General features: G+C 43.4%; 2 protein-coding genes across 5 annotated transcripts in view; both read left to right on the top strand.

The window, feature by feature from the left end:
• The window catches only part of LOC119653523, a 202,944-nt gene extending 193,248 nt beyond the window's left edge, over positions 1-9,696 (top strand). For all 4 annotated transcript variants that reach the window (XM_038058191.1, XM_038058193.1, XM_038058192.1 and 1 more), the window contains 3 exons: positions 22-185; positions 248-716; positions 7,029-9,696. In XM_038058191.1, coding sequence (XP_037914119.1) covers positions 22-185; positions 248-716; positions 7,029-8,393 — 1,998 coding nt within the window. In that variant the 3' untranslated portion in view covers positions 8,394-9,696. The remainder of the gene's footprint in view (positions 1-21; positions 186-247; positions 717-7,028) is intronic.
• A 6,962-nt stretch (positions 9,697-16,658) lies between these two features.
• LOC119655879 (ATP-binding cassette sub-family B member 10, mitochondrial-like) lies at positions 16,659-25,768 on the top strand. Its single transcript, XM_038062014.1, has 7 exons — positions 16,659-17,085; positions 17,148-17,351; positions 17,411-17,613; positions 24,003-24,284; positions 24,352-24,870; positions 24,928-25,152; positions 25,210-25,768. Exons 1-7 carry the CDS (start codon positions 16,782-16,784, stop codon positions 25,594-25,596), a joined length of 2,124 nt encoding a protein of 707 aa, XP_037917942.1. The 5' UTR covers positions 16,659-16,781; the 3' UTR covers positions 25,597-25,768.
• Positions 25,769-27,398: the final 1,630 nt, after the last annotated feature.

Here is a 27,398-nt window from a genome sequence, read left to right as displayed (position 1 = left end):
TGGAAATTTGATTAATTTCAGGATGTTCAACTCTTGGAAAGTCTATTAGTTAAGCAAGGCATTCCAGTGAAACTGCAAGCTAATCCAGCCGTATGCAAGCTTTGTAGATACTTTACAAATCTTTTGGTTAAGCCTCCAGAAGGTAAACTTCAAAAGGCGCAATTTGTGAAGAATTATCGAAGAAGGTAACTTTCCAAACTCCCAACATCGATTGCGAGAGATCATACTAACACCCTTTCGTCCCCAGACTTTTACATTTCCACAACGTCCAGGAATCCGATGAAGAGTCCGAAGCCGAAGATCAAGACGAATCTGCTAGTAAAACTAAAACTCAATCTCCAACGCAACAACCTGCCAAACGGGGTCGTAAGCCGAAAAATCAACAAGCTACAACCGTTAGTCAGACAATTACAAGTAGTGCGCCAGCTTCGTCCGAGGAAGGAAATAGCAGCAACGATGTGGTGGATCTTGAGGCTGATGTTGCCCCGACAAGTGGACAAATGCAATTGGATAATGATGTTATGGTGGATTATGATATGCCTGTGTTGTCAGATTCACCATCCCCGCCTGCTATCTCTCAACCGTCGAAACTTCAAACAATTCTTCAAGGTGGAAGCGTTGCACGCAGTAATGATGATATATCGATGGCTTTGCGTGCCAATCCGAACATTTCGATGCGTGAATTGTTCCCGGGAGAAGAGGAAATGGGACTGCAGGTGAGTGAAAAATTTCGTTTTTTTTTAATGGTTTGTGGTGACGAACTTTTAACGTTACTCAATTCCACAATCTGAGCCACTTCGGGACTTACAAAAGACATATATATACAGACTTCAATTCGGTGCTGGAAAAGAGTCTTGTCGCCTCATATTGAGAAGTGAAGACTTGAATGCATTGGTTGACGCTTTGGCAAACTTTCCGACCATTATTTTTAAAATTTGTTTTGCTATGGGCTGGTATTTTATATTGCCAAATTGTATGCAATAAAAGCCATATTTGCATCTGGAACTAGCTGATTACGTCGCTTCTAAACAGGAAATTGCATCCACACATTATATACGGGCTTGGAAGTCATTGTCCGGATAGCTGAGTGGTTAGAGCACAAGGCTGTCGTACGGAAGGTCGCGGTTAAAATCTCACTGGTGGCCGTGAGATTTGTATCATGATTTGACGTCGGATACCAGTCGACTCAGCTATGAATGAGTACCTGAGTCAAATCAGGGTAATAATTTGGGGCGAGTGTAATGCTGACCACTTTGCTTTCTACGGGTTACTGTAATCCTATAGTGAAGTGCTCTAACACACTTCAAGTCCCTGATCCAATATGGATTACTGCGCCAACGATTATTACTGGAAGTCATTTCTATTTTATGGCATGAGATATTCCTTCTGTTTTTAAATTTGACTTCTATAACGAAAGAAGAATGTGAGGTAAAAATATACGATGATTATTTGACAAGACGGGTACCCATGCCGATCCTGCCTTATACGCCTCGATCCTGGGGGTCCCACCAACTGAAGACGATGGGCAAATGCTGCCACCACCAATCATAGAAGAAACAGTCCATGCAATCCACCGGCTTAAAAACCATAAGTCGCCAGAAGCCCATGGAATTACAGCCGAATTGGTTAAATATGAAGACGACCAAATACACGAAGTGGTTCATCAACTGATGCTCAAAGTATCATCTGTCCCATACATAAAAACGGGATATCATGCAATGCAGCAATAATAGAAGTATCACGGTGCTGAGTACCATCGATAAGATATTCTCCATTATGTTACTAGGCCCAGAACATCATTGGCACATACCAAAGAGGCTTTACATCAGGCAAATCAGCAAAAGATCAGATTTTCTCTCTGCGGCAAGCGATGGAATATGGTCATCAGTTCCATCATCTTTTCATCCACTAAAAAATTAAAGCCGCCTATGACCGCATAGCCATGAGAGAATTCGGTATCAAGACGAAATTAATAAGACTGTTTAAGCTGACCAATGTGCGAGGCCAGATAAAAGCTGCAGGATCATTCGCGAGACCATTCAATATCAACAACGGGATGCCCTATCATGCGTCCTTTTCAATCTGGCCCTGGAGAAAGTGATTCACGGCGCAGACGTAAATGCAAGAGGCACCCACTCCACTACCGGCCTATGCTGAAGATTTTGACATTATGGGAAGAACAACTCGAGATGTACAGTCTACCTTCATTCACATCGAGCAGGCGGCGATGGGTGCTAGATGTCGGGCTGCACATTATTGAAGGCTAGACATGGTGGCAACGTCAGCGCCAAAACCAAAACCGAAAGAACGAACAACATCAAATTGCACTGGTCAAACGAAAACAATGGGGGTAGGAGACTAAAATGTTGAGACCGTTGAAAATTTCTCCTATCTAAGGTCGAAAATCACAAGCTTATAAAACTTCCGCTCGAAACGTTTCACCATAGAGTCAAAGTTCTTACTGTACAGTAATTATGTATTCCTCGGAGACCTGGTGTCTTAGCAAGAAAAATTGCGAACTCTTGGCCGCGTTCGAGAGAAGAATCCTCCAAAGAATTTTTGGCCCCCTACATGAGGATGGACAACGAACGAAATCTATGAGCGATATCACGACCGTCCTGTTGTGAATAAAATCTGGCTCAACAGGTAGCGGAGGGCGGGGCACCTAATCCGTATGAATGTCTATAAGGGCAATATTAATGATAGAAAAAGAAGACGTCAGATCCTGCCTGAGGTGTAGCGATGACGTAGATCGGGATGCCAAACAGCTTTTAGGGATGTCGATTTGGTGGACCTCGACATTCGGATATTCGGTTTTTAGTTTCCATCGAGACAGTCAGTATAGAATAAGGTTAAAGGGCGAGGTATTTGCATATTCATTACGCAGCATTTTCCGATCCACTTCTGTTGGAATAATTGCAAAAGAAGCGTCTTCGATTGTACGGTCTTGAAATTGACGTTAATGAGAGCTCACTATCTGGCATTGACCTGCGCATCGAAATCTATGGGAAATGAACAAAAGGCAATTGAAAGAGTGGTGGTGATTTTGGAGTCTTTCCGTTTCCAACCGGACCAAGCCCATGATCGAGATAAATCGTAATCGCGGTTTAGACTAACAGCATCTACTACCAAACGGAACAAGCGCTTGTTAGAGCGCTTCATTCAAGACCGTGACGACACACTACAAGATACTGTAGTAGCAATATGGTCAGCATTGCGCTCGCCCGAGATTATTACCCTGGTTTGGCTCAGGTACTCATTCACAGCTGAGTCGACTGGTGTCCGACGTCAACTCACGATATAAATTCCACTGCCACTAGTGAGATTTCAACCGTGACCTTCCGCATGACAGCCTTGTGCTCTAACCACTGAGCTATTCGGACACAATATCAATTATTCTCGTTAATTATGACGTTAGCACACCATTCTGATTTTTTCAGATTTTCGGGTTGGGTAGTTTCCGAAAATGAGATCCACCTCAAGTGGGTCCATTTTGGTTCGTTACTCGGGTATTTTGCAATTTATGTTAAAACTAATAACATCAGTTTTGGAAAGTACTCTTCGCGGCCTTTCATTTGGTAGTCCACATGACTATATACGGTGAAAAATTTTTTACATCCTCCTCTTTGCATGTATGGGGAATCCCCTTTAAACTGCACATAAATTTATGTCACACACTGTGTTCGTGAGAAAAGTGCGTGTGATAGACAGACAGTGAATCGATTCAAAGGAAGAAGAAAATAAAGGCCCGGCCGCGCTGATACAGCCGGAAAATTGCAAGTTCGAGTGCCGCGATCGAGAGTAGGAAGATGCACGACGGATCACAACCTCAATGAATGCCACTCCTGCCTCATATATTCATGAGGCGTGGCCTTTGGAGTCTCCGCCCTTCTTGGCATCCAGCCCATTACTGATGTTAATGTGAGCTTTTTAGCATACATATATTACATCAACGGAGATTTAGAAAAAAACTACCTTAATACGAATATTAATAGTCCTAATCCTAGTAGCTAATATCTCCGATCGTTTTCGGAACGTTGGAGAATTGCTATATTGAAATGACAAATATTTAAAGCCATTTTAAGGTTTTGAGGGAAAAGTAAAAAGTAAGACGGTTTTGCAAGTAAAACTGTCAAAAATAATTGAATTTCCGGATGGGGGATAGGAAATTGGAAGAAGGGTAATGGAGGTATAGAAGGAAGTTAAGTAGGAGAAAAAGGAATTATGCTGCGTACCGGCCACTGCACAAGGGAAGGAAACCATGCGGACACTACAGCTGAAACACTTTTCGGGCGGGATCAGCCTGACCCATAAGCATTAAATACCCTGCCTACCGCAGTTGTTGAGCACGATTGGATCTACAACCACATAGTTGGGATATCGTTAAAAAATGCTGTCGCGGAATCGCCCACCTTCCTGAAGTAACCAAAGTATTCTTGGGGGGTTTATCTCTGAACGCGCCTAAGGGGGTAGGTAGGTAGCAATGGTGGCTTTGAAGAGCCCAATTAGCGCTGTGGTGCGTCATTTTGATGTCAGAAATTCCCTAAGACTATGATTGGGGTAATAAGAGTAAGGAAACAGAATTAACCTAGGTCAGATCTTCAAAGAATGGTTTTCCTAGTGCCCATAGCCTGGCTCTAGCTAGAGCTGGGTAACCGCAAAGGAAGTGCGTGAGGATTTTTCCCTCTTCTCCGGAGCTTTGGCAGTGCGAATTGTAAGCTAGGTCGAGTTTGGCGTCCTGGTGCCCTATAGGCTAGTGCCCCATGCAGACTGCCAAGGGCAGAGTCCCGCCTGGCCAGTTGGTCCACTCGCCAGCCCGCGCCTTATCCTCTATGACCGGGGACCCAGACGAGAGTGGCTTTGAGCGCCGCTCCCGTTTCTGCGCTGCCCCAAAATCCTAGAGGATATTGGCTAAGAGTTCGCAATTTTTCTTGCTAAGAGCCCAAATCTCCGTGGAATACATAATCATTATCTTGTATAGTAAGAGCTGTGACTATCGTAAAGCATTTTGAACTGAAATAACCTCACTTGACTGCCAACAACTGTGCGGGCATTCCGTCGTTGTAGTTGTCATCGGTTATGATTTCGACCGATATGCTCCATTGGCGGCGTTGAAATCGATGAAGAGAAAATGTAACTGATAGCTATATTCCAAAAGTTTTCCATCTCTTGTCCTCCAGGCATTGGTGTAATTGGTCGCCTCCATATTTAACCAGTTTGGCTTCTGACTTATGATTGTTAAGCCGATGAATTGCGCGGACTCTTTCTTCCATGGTTGGTAGTGGTAGTATTTGTCCGTCATTGTGTTTAGTTGCGAGAATTCCTAACTCGCATATATTCTGGTTGCAGTTCATGAAAGTGTTCAACCTATCGTTTTTCCACTCGGTGGAATTCTACGTTCTTTGAGATTGCTGCATTGCCCGGTATGGAACATTTGCCCCTTTCGTTGCTAGCTTATATCCATCGAAGGACCAGTCGTCCCGACTTCTTTTGCGATTGAGTTCATATATGTTTCTGGTCGTACAAATGATAACGTTCTTCAGGAAATTGTGAAGATCATTTGTCGATGCTTCATTTCCAGGACCTCTGTTAGCTCCGGTTATTGCGTCATCCATTTCCCTCATGTAGGTGTTACCTAATTGTCAGAGGGTTCACGGTAATGTTGCTACTTAAGCCCAAAGCACCATGCCAACGAGATAATAATTCGAGTCTATATTGCCTCCCTTTTTGTGGTGTGGCGTTCATTAAGGCTGAGAGGTGGCGGCTTTTGATTAGTATGTGGTCAATTAGGTTGAGGGCGGTTCTGTCTGGAGAGCCCTACGTTTGTTTGTGGATATCATTCTCCGCAAAACAGATATTTCCAACAACTATTTCGTGTGATGCTACTAATGGGATAATCCGTAGTCCGTTGCGATTGATAGTTTTAGGCAAACAATGGAGCCAACGTATCGCCTGAATACGGGCTCCGTCCCTACTTGGCTGTTAAAGTCTTCAAATATGTTTTTGACATGATACTTGGAACAGGCTTCGAGGGCCCGCTCTACTGCCTCGTAGAAGGTGCCCTTCCCCGACTCTGCAGTCTCCTCTGGAGGGGCGTGAACGTTAATGAGATTTATATTTCGAAATTTGCTTCGCAAACGCAGAGTGGATAGCCTTTCGCTTATGTTTTCAGAGCCGATAACAGCAGGTTTAATTTTTTGGCTGACTAGGACTACTCCGAGCACATGGTTTACTGAATTACCGCTATAATACAAGGTTCTTGTGGAAGGTGGGATGGGGTTCGTAAGCAGCTCTATTTAAACACAAGGGATCTCTCTCCAGACAACATTGTCGAAGAGATGTTGAGGACTGCTGACTCGCCCATTACATTCGGGCCCTTCTCGTTGTTAAGAAGATAGAACTCGACCGATGGAGTAACCGGATGGCAGGGGGTTCCTTGAACTGACAGCTCCCTTCCTCCTCTCCCCTACCGTTGGTGAAAGGAATTCCCTAATTTGAAGGCTCCGCAAGGCGGGAGAGTTCGGGGACTAGCCCGAAGTAATGTGACAAACGGTTCCAGGCTAGCTCTCTGACGATGGGGAGGTGTTTAGTTGGTAGTCCGACGACGTACCGAATCGGGAGTCCAACACTGTGTGCGTAAATGCATTGACCTGAGCAGACGTTTCTTAGGTTTTATTCTCCACTGGGGGTATCAATCCACGTCTTCGTCCTGTCGAAATGTTCGACAATAAACTTTGATTTAAGCTGTATTCAGCCGGCCTAAACAACGGTTGCTTGATACGCTGGGTGAGGATTTGAAAGCCTCGTGACAGCATCATTCTGTATCATCTGTTCCGACTGAAATTAATATTCCTTTGTCCGTAATATTTTGAAATATGACTACAATCGTTTGCAGTTTGACCCTTAACCTTATCTTTTGTAAATCATAAAAATAATATTTCCCCCATTGAAGTTTTCCCGTCCTTTATATCTAGGATAATATGCATGGACAAGTTCAAAACCTAATCTAAAATTTTTTTTCTTTGCAGGTCAATGTGCCCTTCGGTGGTTCATCATCTCAACGCACACCGGAAGGTTGGACACGTGTACAGACATTCCTTCAATATGACGAGCCAACCCGTCGCCTTTGGGAAGATCTACAAAAGCCTTACGGAAACCAATCGAGCTTCATTCGACATCTGATCCTTTTGGAGAAATATTTCCGTAATGGTGATTTAATATTGTCACAAACTGCCAGTACAAATGCCGTTGCATACTCAGAGACTGTTCAGAATCGTTTACGTTCATATGACTATCGTGCGTCGTCGCCGACAGCAAGCAAAAACAATGCTACTGCCTCAACTAGTTCTAATAGCAGTAAGACTAACCAAAATCAACAACAACAGCAAACTAACAGTAGTTTGGTTAATAATAGTAGTAGTGGTAATAGTATGACTAGTGGTAGCCATAAGACTTCAAGTTCTAACAACTCAAGACAAGCTGGAAACGTTTCAGTTCCCGATCCCATTAAGAAATTACATAGCAATTTAACGATTACAATAACACCGAAAGGGAAGGCAGTGCAGGAGGCAACGCAAGTAAGTACCCCTTCTTCAGTCACTGGTACCACGTCCTCAAACAATAGTATATTGAAATCAAATTTGTTGGCTCGCAAGAATTCCGCAATTGAAATAATTCCGATTGCGTCGGCAGCCAATAACGACTCAAGCAGTCGGTTATTATCATTCCCATTAACAAAGCAACAGAAACTCCTTGCTGCGGCTAGCCATCTCACGTCGACTTCGACCAACCCAAATCCACAAAAATCACTCAACTGGCCGCCCGAATTGATCAGTATAAATCGCGGCGGCTCGAACTCACTGCTCATTGGTAATCGTAATCCAACGAACACCATTGCCTCTGCCAAAAATAAGATACATTCCATTTCGCACCAACAGCAGCAGCGGCGTGTTCAACACTCTGTACCAGCTCGTCCTCTGAAACTCCCGCCTACCTTTATTAAATTACCCGCCACATTGACAGAACACGAACGTTTGACTAGCAGACATTGGCGTCCTACCTTGTTGCCCATCAATTCTGGACCACCAGTACGTAGTGCTCCAGGTGTCTTGTATCAAACAGCTGATGGACGGAAGCTTCCGAGTTTGGTGCAGGTACAGAGTCGTGGCAAGCCGTATTTAATATCAATTCATGATTACAATCGCATGTGTATATTGAGACGTGAGAAACTCATACAGGATCAGATGATGAAGAAGGCGGCAAGTAGTAGTAGAACTTTAGGTAATAGTGGAAATAGTTTGTTGAAGGGCGCCTTGAGCAGCACTAGTTCAAGTGCCACAAGCAGCAGCAATTCCGACCCGAAGAACACTGCATCACAGATGATGCATTGGTAGGTTCCGGGTTGGTAGGAATTCAGGATTCTTGCATCACACACTGCGTAGGACAGCGTCGTTGGATACGAACTTTCATTGGAGAAATTTAGGAGTGACAGGTTTAAAGGGTTGTTTTTCCACATCTTGAAAGCATATTTCATTTCCTCTTATTTATTACTCAGTATGCATTGCTCGGGGCATCGGCTGTGAGGGTTGATTTCGTTGAATTGAAACCATTAATGCTTTCGAATGGTCAACCGCTCGAAGATAGTCATGCTGTACTTATAGTTGCCTCAAATATCACATCACATTTCGGTCTGCAGTTTTTCTTCCACCAAATACCAGGATTTGTAAATATATTTTTCTTTGCTTCAATCAAATAATTTGTATATATGAAGGTTTTTAGTTTATTCCCTGAAGTATCTCAAGGTTTCAGATAATTTTGCGACAGTAGGGCAGCGGTTAGATGAAAGGGAGATGCTCATAAGCACTTCAAAGTAACTTAATTTAATTCTCAATCGATAACACGAGGAACATTTACAAAATAAGGCATAGATTCTAAGGAAAATGCATCATTATCGTAAGCAATCTAATTATTACTCTAAGTTATAAGCAAATTAGGGACAAATTAAAGAATTTAGGAGAGAAAGTAGCGAAGGAAATTTGCACCAATAAGATTAGATTTTATAGACTTAAATCTAAACGAAAGAATATTTAAGAATAATCAATTTATATATAAATATTGAAACCATTTTGTTCACACATTAAATAATTATGAAATGCCACTATTTTCCTTACGCACGGTCATGTTGAAATTTGTTGAGAAAATTCAGAATTTGGAGAATATTTAATCATTGTTGAGAATCATCATGTTTCGTACCTACCATTTTGGAAAAAACAAACGACACTTAGGGACTTCAGAAGAAGGAACAAAACTAAGCGTCGAGAATTTAGTGCAAGTGCTCCTTATAAAACAACATAAAAAAGAAGATTGTATCAGACTAAAAATTACTTGTAGGGTTCATTATTATATTGCAAGTAGGGGGGGAAAATCAAGAAACAAAATAGAACAGTTTAGGTAACAATCGTGAAAGAGCAAGGAAGGAAACTATATATATTTAATATTCTAATTATTATATTATGATAAACGATTGAAAATTGCATATATTTTTCTAAGGTGATTATGATTGGGATGCCGAGAGAAACGTTACAGGTTTAAGAATGTCTTATAGTGAGATCAGGACATAAATAAAATAGGAAAAAAAAACAAATATTGTATTGAAAAAAATAGACATTATTTTAAAAATATATATATCTATTATTATGGAAAATAATTTGTTTCTTCTTCTACCTTTGTCCCGTTTGGTAGCACACTTAGGTTCATCTGGATGGCGTCATAGTCGAGTTGGAAGTCGAAAGGTTTTTAAATCATTAGGAGTATGTAGCGTGTCAAAGTATAGTTATTTCGGATGGCTTATAGGTCGTTTCCTCGCAACTTGGATGTTCATTTTAACCAGCGCATGGGCATAGGGGTCACCAACGTCTCCATTTCGCATGAGATCATAGTGAGCTACGTACTGATCCAGCGTAACGTTTTTATCTCCATAGCCAAATCTTAGTTTTCCTCCTTTTCTGTCGATTTATTTATTTGATAAATTGTTTGGTAGTAGTGAAAGTTAGGCTTGATATGATTGCACAACAGACTGCTATGAATTCATCAAGAGACGTCGCCTGTTGGACGTAGGACCCTCAATATTTGCGATTAGGCGACTTAAGGCAGAAACTCCAGCTGCAGCCTTGTCCGCTGCTACTTTAACTTGCTCGAAAAAGCTCCATTTTGAGTCAAGAGGTAGTCCAAAGTACTTTACCGTTGACTTTGACTCGATTATCGACTTGCCGATCAATATTATCTTTTTCTCAGATCGAATTCTCTTTTTAGTCAGAATGACCACTTCGGTTTTTTTCAGTGCAAGCTGGAAACCATGTTCGACAGTCCGTCCAGCAAGAAGTGCCGTGACATCATCTGCATAATCGACCAGGCGCGACTTTTCTGGCACGTCGAATCTAAGCAGACTATCATAGGAAGCGTCCCAGAGGTCCCGCCCTAGGATGGATTACTGTGCTCCCCCCGATGTGACCTTAAATAATCCCTCAATATGCATAAGAGGTAGTTCAGCACGTGGAAAATACTGTCTAATTGTCTAGTTGCGGAATTAAAGGCATTTCTGACTGCTCTAAAGCCGAATTGCCGTGGGGATAAGTCTCCGGCAGCACGTGATGAGCTTTCCGAGCGGTTTCCTAGCAGTGTCAAACATACAAAGTGGTCGGAAGACGGCCTTTACCTTTGCTGATTAGTGCAAGCCTCGCCACCTTCCAATGAGAAGGGAAAATGGCTTCTGTCAGGCAAGCGTTGAATGTGCCGAGCAGTAGATCTGGCCGATGTTGGAATGGCAGTTTGTATACTTCTGCTGGGATGCCATCGGCTTCTGGCGCATTCTTGCCTCTTTTATAGAGAAAAGTGGGCTGACGGCGGCGATCTCCGCGTTGCCAGGAATAGTGCCCGTACAATACGGTCCATCTATTCGGCCTTAGTGAACAGGGTTTTCGCATCATTTCATCGATCAGGTCCTGGCGGCAGCGAGTTTTCTTCTGTTTATTGTACTGCGGAGTCTCCTTTTGGTTGATCTCTGCTCTGTATGACGTTGCGATACTCCAGTTCTGCAATTTCCGCCGTCTACCAGTATATAGAAGGTTTGCCACGTCTCGATTCCCTCCTGGTCATGGAAGCTCCTCAGGATGTCGTTATCAGGTTTATAACTGAATTTGTTAGTGCCTTCCAGCGCGGCCTCATATGTTCCAGAAGTTTCCATAAATCCCACGAAGTTCCACTTCCCGACGTTCCACGCGCAGAAAGAGCGTAGGGGTGGCGTATACCGAGAGTTTGTGTAAACCACAATATATTAAATGTCAGGCGATGACGGTTTCTGACCAGAGCTGAAAATATTTTTTCAGAATTGTGTCCGGGGTAAGAAACCGTAAAGCCGTCATCGCCTGACATTTTTTAAAGTTTGGTTGCTAAGCCCTAAACGTGGGGTTCGTGGACCAAAAAAGAGGGAGTAAGTTGCTTCCCATTTGGTCCGGTCCGGCATTAAGTTGATGCGGACTTAGTACCCCACAGTTCTAAAAAAAACATATATTGATGGTCGCTTGCCGAAAAGTCTTCCAGAACTCACCACCCGTCCACTAATGATGCCCCATTTAAATGCCCTACCATTGAAGTCACCCCCGACCGGGATCCGACTCTCTATGCATAACATAGCATCCTCCAGAGCATCAAGTCTGCGTCGAAAGTCCGGAATCGCCTCATTCCACGTTACATACCCACTGAAAAACGTTACCTCCAAACACCGAACCCAGACAAGACCGCTTCCATAGTCAGCTAGATCTACAGCGCCCTTCGGGACGTGACGAATTTGATTTGTGCCGGAGGTTTTGTCCCACTTGAGTGTGTGGATGACAAATGTTTTGCTTTTATTTGGCGGAGCAGTCCGCAACCGCGTACCGTATCGTGATGCGATGTTGGATATCAGTTGACTTCGCAGTGAATAAGTACTTGAATAAAATCAGAGTAATGATTATGCTGTCCGGATAGCTGAGTGGTTGGAGCGCAAGGCTGCCGTACGGAAGGTCACGGTTCAAATCTCACTGATGGCAGTGGAATTTGTATCGTGATTTGACGTCGGATACCAGTCGACTCAGCTGTGAATGAGTACCTGAGTCAAATCAGGGTAAAAATCTCGGGCGAGCGCAATGTTGACTACATTGCCTCCTACATTGTACTGTAGTGTGCCGTGACGGTCTTGAATGAAGTACTCTAACACTCTTCAAGGCTCTGATCCAATTGGATTGTCGCGCCCACGATTATTATTGTTATTAGCTTAGCGTTCATTGTCGTGGATAAGAAGGCTAAGGTTAACGTCCCTCCCAGGACCAACCGCAGGCTCACAACCAGCTGGAAACTCGTAATGCGGTATACGGTGGCGAAGTCGTTATTATTTGTGGTAGTTCCCCTTCCCTGACCAACGTAATGAAGGGTTTAACATGAGTACCATGAAAGCCCCACAAGGAGGCTAACCGCATATACCGGGCCGAACGCATATTCCCCACGAATCTTCAGTTTCATTAGCACAGTCCAGCTGCAGCAATCTGAGCGACAAGGCGCTCAGTGCCGGGCATTAGTTCTAGCCACCCTTGTGGCTTCAAAGGGGCGTACCTCGTTGCTGCGAAAAAACTGTGGGGTCATTCTGCGAGCAACGAGCGCAGAGATGGTCATTAGCACGGTAGTGAACGACACCTGAAGCAAGCAGGGAGTAGGTCGTAGGACTCGAACCTATGGCTAAACCCGTTGACGAACACCGCTCCGGATGGTATCTGTAAGGATGACCACCTTCTTCCCCAGCTACCTCCGCATTACCACCTGCGCGAGTGCTTGTAGTGAGACTGCCTTATTGCGGCTTTTCACCACTATCGACCACGTTTCCGCTGGTTTAGGAATCAAATGCGGAGTATGGCCACCACTCGAAACTCCGTTACTGCCTGCTACAACTAAAGCATAGACAGAAGGGATCATGTGGTCACTAGTTTCACCAATTACTTCTGCTGAAACACCACTCTTCAACAGAATTCCAAGAAGTTTGGCGGTTATCTGGTTGCCCATAGCCACCTCACCAAACGGGACATTTCGAAGTGGGTTTTGTTAAGGATGTGTACATCAAGTGATTCCGTTGTGGTGAAGGCTACCAGGGCTTACTTATCGCAGCCTTACAGCAACAAAACAATTTACAATATTCCCGATTTATATGTTAATTTAAAGTGAAAATGCGCTTCTAAATGTTCGAATGTTTGCGCTTTTTGGATTTCCGCCAATGCGACAATCCAAATTAACGTTCTTAATGAGTATAACTAGTCCAGTCTTCCTAAAGTTCATCATGATTCATGGGAATTACATTCATGAACTCACATACGGTGTTCATGAAGTTGCCGATGTTGAGCTTAGATTAACCGCAGATGTTTGCGCAAAAACTCACCCCCTAGAAGTCTGTCGGTGCTGATTACCGGGAACTTGGCAACGTTAAGACAATAATAAAAATAATCGTTGCTGCGGCAATCTAATTGGATCAGAGTCTTGAAGTGTGTTAGAGCATTACATTCAATAATGTAACACTACATGATTACAGTACATTATGAATGTGTGATTATTACCCTGATTTGATTTAGGAATCCATTCACAGCTGACTCGACTGGTATCCGACATCCAGTCACTGTACAAAATCCCTCTGTTATAAGTGAGATTTGAGCCACGACTATCCGCTACGAGTACTCTGGAAGACACATGTCGGTAAACCACGAGGGCTCTGATGACTTGCAGATCCATAGCAGGAAAAAAATGAGGTTGCAGCCCGAAGATACTACTTTGGATATATACTGCAATAGTAAGGCCAATGATTACCTATGGAGAGGTAATCTGGGCAGAAAGAATCCAACTCAGCACACAAGCCAGGGAATTACATAAGCTCCAAAGGCTAGCTTGCGTGTGTATCAGTGGGGCAATGAGGACATGCCCAACGGCATCCCTGGAGGTCCTTCTGCGATTAAGCCCTCTGCATCTGCACCTACAGATGCAGGCAAGGGGGGTAATATTCAGGATGGCCGGTAGTATGAGCGAGGCTGGGAGCTGCCTAAATCGAAACAAGATCGATATTCTTTCTAGGCGGTATCCCGAATTACTGATACCAAGGGATAACATGACAACGAGGTTTCACTTCGATAAGAAGTTTGAAACACGTTGGAGTAACAAGACAAACTGGGAGAGCGTGGCTGCGACATACGGCTTAAACCAGCAACTGAGTACTTGGTAAGGTAACAAAAGGAGCGGGTGCCGGTATCATTGATCCAAGGAAAATGTACTTTGAGCCAATGGGCAGATACACTAGCATATTCCAGGCGGAAATATACGCCATAAACAAATGTTCCTTCTTTAATCTGCAAAGAAACTATAAGGGGCAGAACACAGCTATTCTCACCGATAGCCAAGCAGCGATCAAGGCACTTAGGTCCAACCAGGTGAACTCTAAACTGGTATCGGAATGCCTTGAGTGACTGAATACACTCGGCTCGTCCAACAAGGTCTGAATACTTTAGATTCCAGGGCATGCTGGGTTGGAAGGCAACGAGGCAGGGGGCGAACAAAGCCAAGAAGGGAGCGGGGACGCGTTTACACGGGCCGGAACCCTTCTGTGGAATCGGAAACGGTTTCATGGCTATGAATCTAAGAAATGAAGAGGAACGGTTGAGGGAACTACACTGGGCGGGCCTGCCGGGGATGGAGCAGTCCAGGGTGCTTATTGGGGAATACGAACCCATACGCACAAAGGATTACTTAAACCTCACCAAAAAGAACCTCCGAATCATAGTGGGAATTCTCACTGGTCATTGTTGGCTGAACTATCACCTAGAGAAGCTAGGAATATCTACGGACACTGCCTGCAGGTTTTGTGAGAAGGAGGACGAAACCTCTATACACGTCCTAGGGTAGTGTCCGGCACTTGTGCAAAGTAGGTCGAGGCATCTGGGAGAACACTTACTACCAGATGCAAGGCTGAAAGATCTAGAAGTAGGGAACATACTAAATTTCCTAACGGTTATAGGCCTGCTTGAGATACTATGATCAATAGGTACACTATAACCAGTAAAAGGGGCACAATAGTTCTTCAAGGACGCGGTGCGACTTTCCCTTAACAGAATAATAATAATAATCCGCTACGAGTGCTTAGCGTTCGAATCGCTGAGCCATCTGGACACTTAGACAAGACATTCCTTCTCCCTGAACCGTCTCAAAGATACGTTGTCTCAATACACTTTGTTGCGATCACAATATGGATCTTGGAGCGAAGCATAGTTCACGGTACCTTCGGCCTTTATGAAAGCGTTTAATGGATGCTTTTCGCAAATGGAATTCTCAATCTTTGCTGTAAAATTTTGGAGTACTATCTCTGCGGGTTGCCTTTGCAGAGATGTTGTCTGCATTGAAGCGGGCACCGGAGAATGCTATACTTATATATCCCCTATGAACCGATCTATTAGTCTCCAATTCTTCTAGGGGGAAGGAAGTGACAGTGATCGGTTGGAAATTTGTTGCGTTCATTTAGGAGGACTTTCTGCAATCTTTGGGAATAAATATTATCACAAGATGTTTCGCCAAATTATTGGAATACAAGCGTATGTCAAGCCTGGACGGTATATATGTATTCTGAATCTATAGGCCCGGCAGACCAAGGCAGTTGTGGTTTTGAATGCTCATGCTAGGATTAGGGATCCGCTTTAACGAGGCTATCTTCGCTAAAGCGGCTCCATGATCGCTTAACAGGTCTTTTACTCTTTTTTAGAGCTTTCTGAGTCTCTTTGACTCGATCCGTTTTTCGGTTGACTTACGCGATTTAGGAGTGCTCCTGCCGTTCTCATCTGTTTTGGGAAATCCGAGTTCCTCCATGCTGTTTCTACTTTTTTTAACGCACTGAGAGGGCCGCAATTCTATAATACTCCTATCATCCTAGCAGTGAATATTTAGTTTCCTTTCTCAATTCCCGCAATGTACATCTCTGAAGAATCGCGACTTGGGCCCAGTGTCAGTTTCTACTTCGCCCAGCTTCCGCGGATTTCGAAAATTTAATAGCTGAGCCGACCAATGCATATTACTAAGACAAATTGATTGTGGCAGAGCGCTGGACCAAAGGCCAGTTGAAACTGTAGAAGCTTGTTATCCAGAACCCCACCGTTATCGGCCACATTTTAATCCTTGCGACCACACAATCCCGGGCACGGTAGCCGTTCCTTGGCTTTCTGTTTGGCTACCACTCAAAGGTTAGAACTTACTGAACAAGAGCAGACTTATTTCAGTTGAAAATGAGACCTTCCTTTTGGTTGTCAGTGGCACGATGGAAAATGAATCAAGTCCTATTTTGCAATAAGTTAAACAAAGGTATTTTGTCGGATTGAATTTGAATAATTTTCTGAATCTTGATTAGGAGATTAGGATTTGAATTACTCCCTTTTCTATTTCGAACCAGATCCCGCTCTTAAGCCGTCATTTCCGAGGCCTATCCTCTTCACTAGCAATTCATTCATTCAATCTACGAGTCAGCTCTCTTCATTCATTCACCTTAGTTCACAGGTTTCTCTTAATTCTCTATTTACCAAATAATCAGCTGTCATACCGTGACATTTCGCACAAGTCTGTCAAAATTTTTAACCCTAGTTTAGCTAAATGCTCGAATCTTTAGGGATCGCGTAATTCACCTGTTTTTCTTCTGATTTCTGTATTAGATTTGATTTTTTCGGATTTTTTGCAAAATGTTGTTGAACCATTTGAAAACATGCTCCCGCTTTCGGACACAATTCCTCTTCTCCAGAACAAATCTGGGCTCGACAAAATATCAAATTCCAACGCCAAAAGTTAATGTTAATGTAACTCCTGCCCGGAATTTCGTAAATTTATCACAAGCGAAAAAATTTACATTTCTAACAAGAAAATCGGAAATCATTAAAGAGACGATACGACAATGCTCGAAAGAGGCAGGGAAGCGGAAGAAGTTGAAAAGTTCTGATGTAAAGCGCTTGTTATCGCTTGCGAAATCCGAAAAGTGGGTTCTTGTCGGTTAGTAAAGGCTCCACTGTTTGCTTCCTTGTAAAGTTCTCATAGGTTTGTTTCCATTTCAGCTGCGATCGGTTTTCTTCTGGTCTCGTCCACAGTTACCATGGCTGTACCTTATGCCCTTGGTAAAATCCTGGATATCATTTTCGTGAAGACCGATAACACCGTAATGATGGAAAAATTAAGAAATTTCTCCATGATTCTGGCTGGAGTCTTCATTCTGGGAGGGCTGGCAAATTTCGGAAGAGTGTATCTGTTTACTACAGCATGTAAGGCTTTAGTTTAGTCAACGAAAAATGCCAATCTTGAGAAATACTTTCTCTTTCAGCGCTTCGAATTGTTACGAACCTCCGGGAGAAGTTATTTCGCACAATGCTGAGTCAGGAGGCAGGATGGTTTGATAAAAAGGGCACGGGAGAGTTGTTAAATCGTTTGACAAACGATGCTTACTTTGTTGGAAATTCTCTCAGTCATAATTTATCAGATGGGCTTAGGTCGACGGTGATGGTATTGGCAGGGACGGGAATGATGGTTGGTGTCTGTTATCGTTGATTTATTTTTATGTAGAATCTTCGTATCTAGCAATGAATCTCATGCATTCTCATAGCAAGAACCCATTAACCCATGTTTTAATATATAAGTCGATTAAAGGGGGCAAATAAGGCTGTCTCCTTCGCTGTAAAAGCAGTAGAAATATCAATATTTCGGAACAACTCATCCCATACCAGTGATGTGTATCAACCAATAACTGGATTTCGGCAACTCAAATATTTACGAATTTTTTCCAACGTAATTCTGATAGCGAGAAGGAATTTTAGTATATTTTAAGGCCATATTCCTGCATAATCTCTTGTTTTTTACCTCTAGGTTAGCTGAGATCCGCCGCATGCCAATATATTGAAATATTTCTCACAGGCAAATTTTCTTCACTTTGATTGACAAGTTTGCCCTTTTCTTTTTCTTCAGCCTTTGTCCCGTTCACAAGCGGGGTCGGCTCGTCGTGATCGGTTTCGCCATTTAGCTCTATCGAATGCCTGATCTGGGTGCAATCTCGAGGCTTTTAAATCCCCGTGCAGCGTATCAAGCCACCGTTGTTTAGCCCTGCCTTTTGGTCGTTTACCATCGACTTCTATGTTTAGACCATTCTTGGCAAGTAAATTCTCGTTAGCACGAATGCGTGACATACGCCTCTCTCGCAATTTTTCCACGATGGGTGCAACCCCATAACGATCGCGGATATCCTCATTTCGGATGTGATCAAAACGTTTCATACCACTAGTCCAACGCAACATCTTCGTCTCCATTACCGCAAGACGCCGTTCATTGTCTTTTATAGCCGGCCAACACTCAGAGGGACAGGACGGACGACATTGCGGTAAATTTTAGACTTAAGACGTTCATTGATACGTCGATCACAAAGAACATCCGTTGTGGAATGCCACTTCATCCAGGTTGCGTTAATGCGTGAAGCAATTTCATAACGCAGTTCTCCATTGGCTGATAGCGTTGACCCGAGGTATTTAAATCGCTCAGTTTTGGGCAGGTCACTGCCGCTGACAGTGATTGTGCCTGTTTCATGGAGATCCGTCATCAAAAATTCATTTTTGTTTAGATTCAGTCTGAGACCGTGATGCATGAGGCGATCATTCCATTTTTGGGCAAGTTGCTCGAGATCAGTTTTGCTATCAGATGCTAGGAAGACATTATCTGCTTAAAGCAGTGTGTAGGGCGCTGGGCGTTGGATATCTCGTGTGGCGGTGTCCATAGCAAGAACAAAGAGGAGTGGTGAGGGGTGAATTGATGAATACCAACAGAGACACGAAACGGTTTTGATACACCCGCTACACTTCGAGCTTTACTTTTCGGATCGTGGTAGAGCAATTGAACCCAGCGCACGAGTTTTTCTGGCACTAAGTGTTGTCGTAAAGATACCAGATGAGTTCGTGTGGCACACGGTCAAACTTTCTCTAGATCCAGAAATGCAATCTAAAGAGGGCGATGCTTGTCACGGTGTTTGTCCATGAGTAACCGCGCAGCGTTTATTGCGTCAGTAGTTCCGCAGTTCAAGGTACCGTTCTTGCCATTAACGCAACAGAAGTGTTCGATATCCTGTGTACGTTCGTTATGGCTTTTAGCAAGTCGTTACAGATCTCTCTCGTCATCCTGAGTGTCCAGTTTATAGTAAAGCTTTTCGCTCGGGTGACAACGACTGCTTTCTTTGCTTTCCGGTTGGCATTCTTATAAATTTGCCAATTAGCAAGCGTTTTATTGTCGAGAAATTTGTGGTAGAGGCGTTTCTTCTCACGGACCTTCATTTCAAAATCGTCATTCCAAAGCCAAGTATCAACCGAGTACCGCTTACCCGACTTGGTGACCCCGAGGGTTGCAGAGGCCGTTTTGTGGATCGTGTCTTTCATTTGGTTCTGCGATTCTTCCACATTCAGTTTCAGAATAAAAGCTACCTATGAGTTCAACAGATTGCTATTTAGAATACAGAGAAGATACTTTTATTACCCTCCAAACATTCATGTGTATATCTTCTGCTTTGGAGTAGTTACTATTATCTTTACTTCTATAGTTTCACCATTTGTTCTATCAAAAGCGTATATTATACATTTAATTAGTCCATAATAATAATAATAATAATCGTTGGCGCAACAATCCATGTTGGATCAGGGCCTTGAAGTGTGTTAGACCACTTCATTCAAGTGAAAGTGTGTGAAAGTCATTGAATATTAGCCATCGCCAAGCTTCCTGATCTTTACTTTCTAGAGTATATGGCAAGGGTGTCGTAATTGTAGCACAAATAATTACGCGATCAGAATTCGAACCTGTTCTCCACAGGTCCACTAATTAATTACTTTGAATTGCATAAAAAATACTAGTTCTATGGGTAATATATGAAAGGAGGAAATGGTTCCAAAAGGTAAAAGAGAGGAAACAAATAGTTTATTAGGACTCCCCCATTTTGGCGAAAGTCAGATTATGGGAGTCAAAATTCCTCCTCGGCGATTTAAGTACTTGCTACTATACGGTTCAAAACAATTTTTTTAGTAGATGACACTAAGCCGAACTCTTGTTCTGATTTCACCGTTCAAGAGCCAGACGATTACCGAGTTAATCTGTCAGCCTTTTCATTATCAATGAGTGGAAAAGTTAACTCACATCAGGAATGATGCTGAGCCAAGTTTTAGCAGTATCTAGCGGCAATTCTATACTTGCAATTCGGTCGAAACATTCTTCTGTTGCCATTAGATTTGGCATGGAATATGGACATAATTTTTGGGAGGAGGGGACTTCTATTTTCGGAAGATACCTTTGGTTCTGAATCACCATCCATGATTAGAGCACAGGCATCAGCCATCAGATGTTTACCAAAGCATTTCTAGATGCATGTATGACCGCACAGTCAAGCTTGAATTGTAATCGGTATATATTAGTTATTAGCTGCTTTTCGTTTCATTTTCAAGTAAATCAAGGTGCTGGCCAATCTCCATATTCATATCAAGTAACTTTAGGATAGCTGCATATGCCCTGAATGAATTTAAGGTCCATTTAATCGGCTTGAATGGCACAACTCTGCATACTCACCCAGTTATGGTTTTGTATGTCACCAGGGAAGTGTACATGAAATAGATCGCTTTCTGTTTCTTTATGGTTTTTGTGTAGCTCAAGGACTGTTAATTAGTATTCTGAGCTTGTTTATGCTGATTCCAATCATCCATGGACTTCAACCTTCAGAGCTCTGTTGAGCTATCAGATATCGAGGATATTCCGTGAAAATATAGTGCGCGGTAACATTCATCATCATCATCATCAACGGCGCAACAACCGGTATCCGGTCTAGGCCTGCCTTAATAAGGAACTCCAGACATCCCGGTTTTGCGCCGAGGTCCACCAATTCGATATCCCAAAAAGCTGTCTGGCGTCCTGATCTCCGCCATTGCTCCATCTCAGGCAGGGTCTGCCTCGTTCTCTTTTCCTACCATAGATATTGCCCTTATAGACTTTCCTGGTGGGATCATCCTCATCCATACGGATTAAGTGACCTGCCCACCGTAACCTATTGAGCCGGATTTTATCTACAACCGGACGGTCATGATATCGCTCATAGATTTCGTCATTGTGTAGGCTACGGAATCGTCCATCCTCATGTAGGGGGCCAAAAATTCTTCAGAGGATTCTTCTCTCGAACGCGGCCAAGAGTTCGCAATTTTTCTTGCTAAGAACCCAAGTTTCCGAGGAATACATGAGGACTGGCAAGATCATAGTCTTGTACAGTAAGAGCTTTGACCCTATGGTGAGACGTTTTGAGCGGAACAGTTTTTGTAAGCTGAAATAGGCTCTGTTGGCTGACAACAACCGTGCGCAGATTTCATCATCGTACTTGTTATCGGTTGTGATTTTCGACCCTAGATAGGAGGAATTGTCAACGGTCTCAAAGTTTTATTCTCCTATCCTTATTCTTCCTGTTTGACCAGTGTGGTTTGATGTTGTTGGTTGGTTGGTCTTCGGTGCTGACGTTGTCACCATATATTTTGTCTTGCCTTCATTGATGTGCAGCCCAAGATCTCGCGCCGCCTGCTCGATCTGGATGAAGGCAGTTTGTACATCTCGGGTGGTTCTTCCCATGATGTCGATATCGTCAGCATAGGCCAGTAGTTGGGTGGACTTGAAGAGGATCGTACCTCTTGCATTTACCTCGGCATCACGGATCACTTTCTCGAGGGCCAGGTTAAAAAGGACGCATGATAGCGCATCCCCTTGTCGTAGACCGTTGTTGATGTCGAATGGTCTTGAGAGTGATCCTGCTGCTTTTATCTGGCCTCGTACATTGGTCATGGTCAACCGAGTCAGTCTTATCAATTTCGTTGGGATACCGAATTCTCTTATGGCCGTGCGCAGTTTTACCCTGGCTATGCTATCATAGGCGGCTTTAAAGTCGATGAATAGATGGTGCAACTGTTGTCCATATTCCAACAGTTTTTCCATCGCTTGCCGCAGAGAGAAAATCTGATCTGTTGCTGATTTGCCTGGAGTGAAGACTCTTTGGTATGAGCCAATGATGTTCTGGGCGTATGGGGTTATCCGGCCTAGCAAGATAGCGGAGAATATCTTACAGATGGTACTCAGCAACATGATACCTTTATAATTGCTGCACTGTGTGATATCTCCCTTTTTATGTATGAGACAGATAATGCCTCGTTGCCAATCGTCAGGCATTGATTCGCTGTCCCATACCTTGAGCACAAGTTGATGAACCACTTGGTGTAACTGGTCGGCTCCATATTTACCCAATTCGTCTGTAATTCCATCAGCTCCTGGCGACTTATGATTTTTTAGCCGAAGAATTGCACGGACTGTTTCTCCTAAACTTGGTGGTGGCAGTATTTGTCCGTCGTTCTTTATTTGGCGGGACCTCCAACTCGCCGATGTTCTGGTTATTCAGTAGCTCATCAAAGTATTCAACCCATTGCTCTAATATGCCCATTCTGTCGGAAATCAAATTTCCCTCTTTGCCTCGGCAGGATGAGCATCGAGGTGTATAAGGCTTCATCCTGCTGACTTGTTGGTAAAACTTGCGCGCCTGGTGCGGTTGCTCCCTGTACTTTTCTAGTTCACTGACTTGTTGGTTCTTCCAGGCTTCCTTTTTCCGTCTGTGAAGTCGCTTCTTCGCTCGACGGAGTTCGTGATAAGTTTCTGCGCGTGCCCGCGTTCTTTGAGAATGCAACATTACTCGATATGCGGCATTCCTCCGTTCCGTTGCTAGCTTACATTCATCGTCAAACCAGCCGTTCCGACTCCTTTTGCGGCTGGGGCTAAGTATGTTTGTGGCCGTATCCATGATAACGTTCTTCAGGTGATTGTGAAGATCATTTGTTGATGCTTCATCTCCAGGTCCTCTGTTGACTGCGGTTATTGCGGCATTCATTTCCCTCTTATAGGTGTCGCGGAGGGTTGTGTTGTGGATGGCTTCAGTGTTCATTCTCACCTGATTGTCAGAGGGGATTCTAGGTGGTATTGTTATTCGAGCTCGGAGCACCATGCCAACGAGATAGTGATCCGAGTCTATATTGGCCCCCCTATATGTTCTGACAATCATCAAGGCTGAGAGGTGGCGGCGTTCAATCAATACGTGGTCAATTTGGTTGAAAGTGGTCCCGTCTGGAGAGGCCCACGTATGTTTGTGGACCGCTTTCCGCGCAAACCAGTCAATCAGTTCTCGTCTTTTGAGGACACGTCTTCTTCTCAGTGGCCTCCTTAACTTCTTTGTTTTCTGTGTCTTGTTCATATTACAACTTACTGTCATGTTAGATTCGAGGTGATTGTTTCAGTATGCTTCTTGCATTCAGGCGGAGAAGCCGTTCACGTTTCTGAACCCCTAATGAATTAATCAGCTTTTTCCCACTCGATTTCTCTAAATTTCGGCTGAGTAAGATTTGTGACAGTCGGACATTTCCATCTCTGTTAGTCCCTTTTTACTGGCTTCCGTCTTCTTTTCTTTCCCATTCTTTTGTATCTATTCTCTCGTGACCACCGTGAAGTATTATTTCGCGCGAAGGATTCTGGTGTAGATCAGCAAGTTCATGATCATCGTGTGTCTCGCATTTTATCGAGGAATACTGATGACTTAATAAGCTATTTAATTGCTGGTTTTAAGCGCTCTACTTCTTCCTCTTTAGATCTGAAAGGGCTTCATGTATACAATTGACACCTCCCAGTCTTCTTACGTTAATCGTTTGCCGTTGGACAAGTTTCTTTCATTTTTGAGGCTGTGAATGATAGGAAATCTGATAACAAATTGTGCTTTTCTTAGCTATTCAGCGTCCTAAATGGCTTGGGGATTCGCATTTTCATTTCTGTTAACAGTAACTCTCTTAATTTTTTGATTACTTTCCTTGTTGTAAATCCCTTTTCAGATTTACACTTCGCCACAATTAGCTCTAGTCAGTACATGTGTAGTACCATGCGTAGCTGGAATGGCAATAGTCTATGGCAAATTCATTCGGAATATCACACGTATCCTTCTCGATAAATTTGCAGAAATTTCCAAGTCTGCCGAGGAACGCTTGAGTAATGTTAAAACCGTGAAAATATTCTGTCGGGAAGACCAGGAAAGTGAAAAGTACCATAACCACTTATTGGAAGCTCTTCAAATAGGTTACCGGGAAGCCCGAGCGAAGGCTTCATTTTTTGGATTGGTAAGTGACGTTCATGAAGGCTTCTGTTGTTGGTTGGATGGTTTATAGTATCTTAATTAATTTCTAGACGGGACTATCAGGAAATATGATCATAATGTCTGTACTTTATTACGGTGGAACATTAGTTATGAGCGAACAACTATCAGTTGGAGCTCTAACTTCATTTATTTTATACGCAGGCTATACAGCGATATCAATAAACGGATTGAGTAATTTTTATACTGAGTTAAATAAAGGGGTAGGATCGGCACAACGTATTTGGGAGATTATCGATCGAAAACCATTGATTACTCATGATGCCGGAATATATCCTGATGAAAAACCAATCGGAAAAATTGTGTTTAATAATGTTCAATTCAACTTTCCCTCACGACCTGATAGTACAGTTTTGAAGCAATTCAACTTAACACTGGAGCCGGGTACGACAACTGCAATTGTAGGGCGAAGTGGATCAGGAAAAACGACAATAGCATCGTTGCTCCTCCGGTTATATGATCCGTTAGCGGGGAATATCTACTTAGATGGGAGGAACTTGAGAGAATTGAATCCGAATTGGCTGAGAGATAATATAGGGGCTGTGAATCAGGTAGATTGATTAGAAAATATGTTTAAAGGTTTAAAAGAATGTAGTGAATGATTTTAGGAGCCTGTATTGTTCAGCGGTTCAGTTCGGGAAAATATATTATATGGGGCTAAACCAGGATCGACTGTAAGTGCAGAACTCTTCCAAAAAGTGATTCAGGAGGCTCACGTAGATGAATTCATCTCGAAACTTCCCGACGGTTTAGACACGCTTGTAGGCCAGCGCGGAATGATGTTGAGTGGCGGTCAAAAGCAGCGAGTAGCTATTGCAAGAGCTCTAATTAAGGTAGATCAGTTCAATTACGTTAGAACTCTAGTCAAATCAAATTTTTCCTCTCAATAGAAACCGACAATTTTAATATTCGACGAAGCGACAAGTGCCTTAGATGCTGTTTCAGAAGAACTAGTGCAAAACGCTTTAGAGCAAATGACTAAAGGGCGAACTGTGTTGACCATTGCCCACCGACTTAGCACAATACGAAATGCTGATAATATTGTTGTTCTTGATGATGGCCGAGTGGTAGAGGAGGGTAGCTATGAAGTTCTCATGCAAAAGGATCGGGGAATTTTCAAAGGTTTGGTGGGGAAACAGGCATTCGATCTCCCAGTTGCCGAAGCAAATCCGAGTACGGAGGCGACTAGGACTACAGGACAGTTGGTTAGTGGACAAAATGTGAATGAATCGTTTGACAAAGGTGCTAGTAAGACTCCAAGTGTTTCGATAGAATAAAGATATAATAGTTGAACAAAGCAAGTTGAATTCTTTTGTTAATAAAATATAAATGCTTAGTTAGGTTGTAGGTTTGGTTGTACAATTGTTTGATAAGAAAATTGAATTAGTACATATCGTGTCTTTTGTATGGTTCGTTTGATTGGCAATATTTAGTGCAGCTATTTTTTAGTTATCTGAGGATTGGGTAATTACATTGTGATATGTATAGAATCAAAGACTTTGAGTTCTCTGATCCAAAGTGGGTAAGTCTAAATGGTTATCATTGCAGACTGAAATAATGAAATAGGTTTGTAGGTTATTTGTTGTGATGTGATTTTACTGTCCCTGCAGATTTTTATAATTGTAGTAACCATCAAGACGGACAAAAAGTCGATACAAATTCTACAGGTCCTATGAATCTAAAAAGCGACGAACAATGAATAATTGGATAACACCTTGCTTGGGCATGTGATGGGGAAGCACGGTTTTGGTGACCGCAGCGGTAATGGTAGGAAGTTCGTGGATATCTGTAGCTTCCACTGCCTCGTCATCGGTAGCCCACTATTCGAGCAGAGAGCCTGCCATAAGGTCAGTTGGGTTTCAACTGACCGACGCCGTACGAGCGATCAGTAGTAGATTTAGAAGTTGTCTTCTGGATATGCGTAACGAGAGAGGCGCTGAGATCGGCCTCGAAAGGGATCACCATCTGAGGGTCCTTTACGTTCATTGTGTGTGTGCGTCCGCAACTTCTCGCAGGATTGGGTAGCTGCAACCCTCGAAGATCAACATCGACTGCTTATATGATCCAGCTGTCGCTCGACAGTGCGAGAGCTATCTTGTTGAACGAACGGCAGATCTATTCAGTAACGTGTCTGAAAATATCAATCGCCATTGGACCGCCATCAAAAATGCTGTTGGGTGCAGTACAGGTCGTTGACCACGTCCCACAAGGGCGTCATAAGGTCTATCTGATTGCGGAGTCTTGGAAGCGGATCGATGAACCGAAGGGGTTGAAAGCTCTTCTGATCGTTGCGAGTAATGGCGAGCGTGATGCACTCTAACTCTGGGGGAAATACCGAGAAGTTCAACACAGTGTACGCCGTGACAATATAGAATTTGCTATTGCGCTGGTCAGGGAAGCGGAAGATGCCGCGGATCGCGATTTCAGAACTGTATACCGCATTACGAAAGAGCTTGCTTGTGGTCCCAAACCTTTCGATGGTAATGTGAAGGACGTAAACGGTCGACTTTTCATCTCCGATGATGATCGACAGAAAGCAGGCTGGTTTTCGCTCGGGATCTTCCTGCATTTCTTTTCGTTATCGGTGACGTTCTTCATTCTTCATGCGACGTTCAATGGATGATATCTTTCCTCAAACACCTGGGCTACGCTGATGACATCTGTTTGCTCTGTCACCGGATCTTGGACTTTGGGCAAATGGCCCTGAGTTTGAAAAGAGATGCAAGTAGAGTCGGACTGAAGGCAAACATCAACAAAACAAAGGTTCTCAGTTTGATGGGTCATTGCAGCTTCCCTATCCGTATTAATGGGCAGAGCATCGAAAGCGTTGGTCGATTTGTATATCGAAGAAGGGTGGTTTCTGCCGACGACGGCATCGAACTAGATTTTCTGCGCTAGAACCGCTTTCGCTACCCTGTATAAAATCTGGAAATGCAGTTATCGCAACACTTAGGTCAAGTTGAGATTGCTCTGTGCTAGTGTTCTTTCTGTGTTGCTATATGGGAGTAGCACATGGAAAGTGACGAACCACTTGGTCGGCGCACATGCTCGACACTCGTATGCGATGTGATAGGAAGAC

The sequence above is a fragment of the Hermetia illucens genome, chromosome 4 (assembly GCF_905115235.1).
Source record: "Hermetia illucens chromosome 4, iHerIll2.2.curated.20191125, whole genome shotgun sequence".
Lineage (NCBI taxonomy): Eukaryota > Metazoa > Arthropoda > Insecta > Diptera > Stratiomyidae > Hermetia > Hermetia illucens.
Note: the sequence above shows the minus strand (reverse complement) of the source record. Positions and strands in the feature narration are given on the sequence as shown.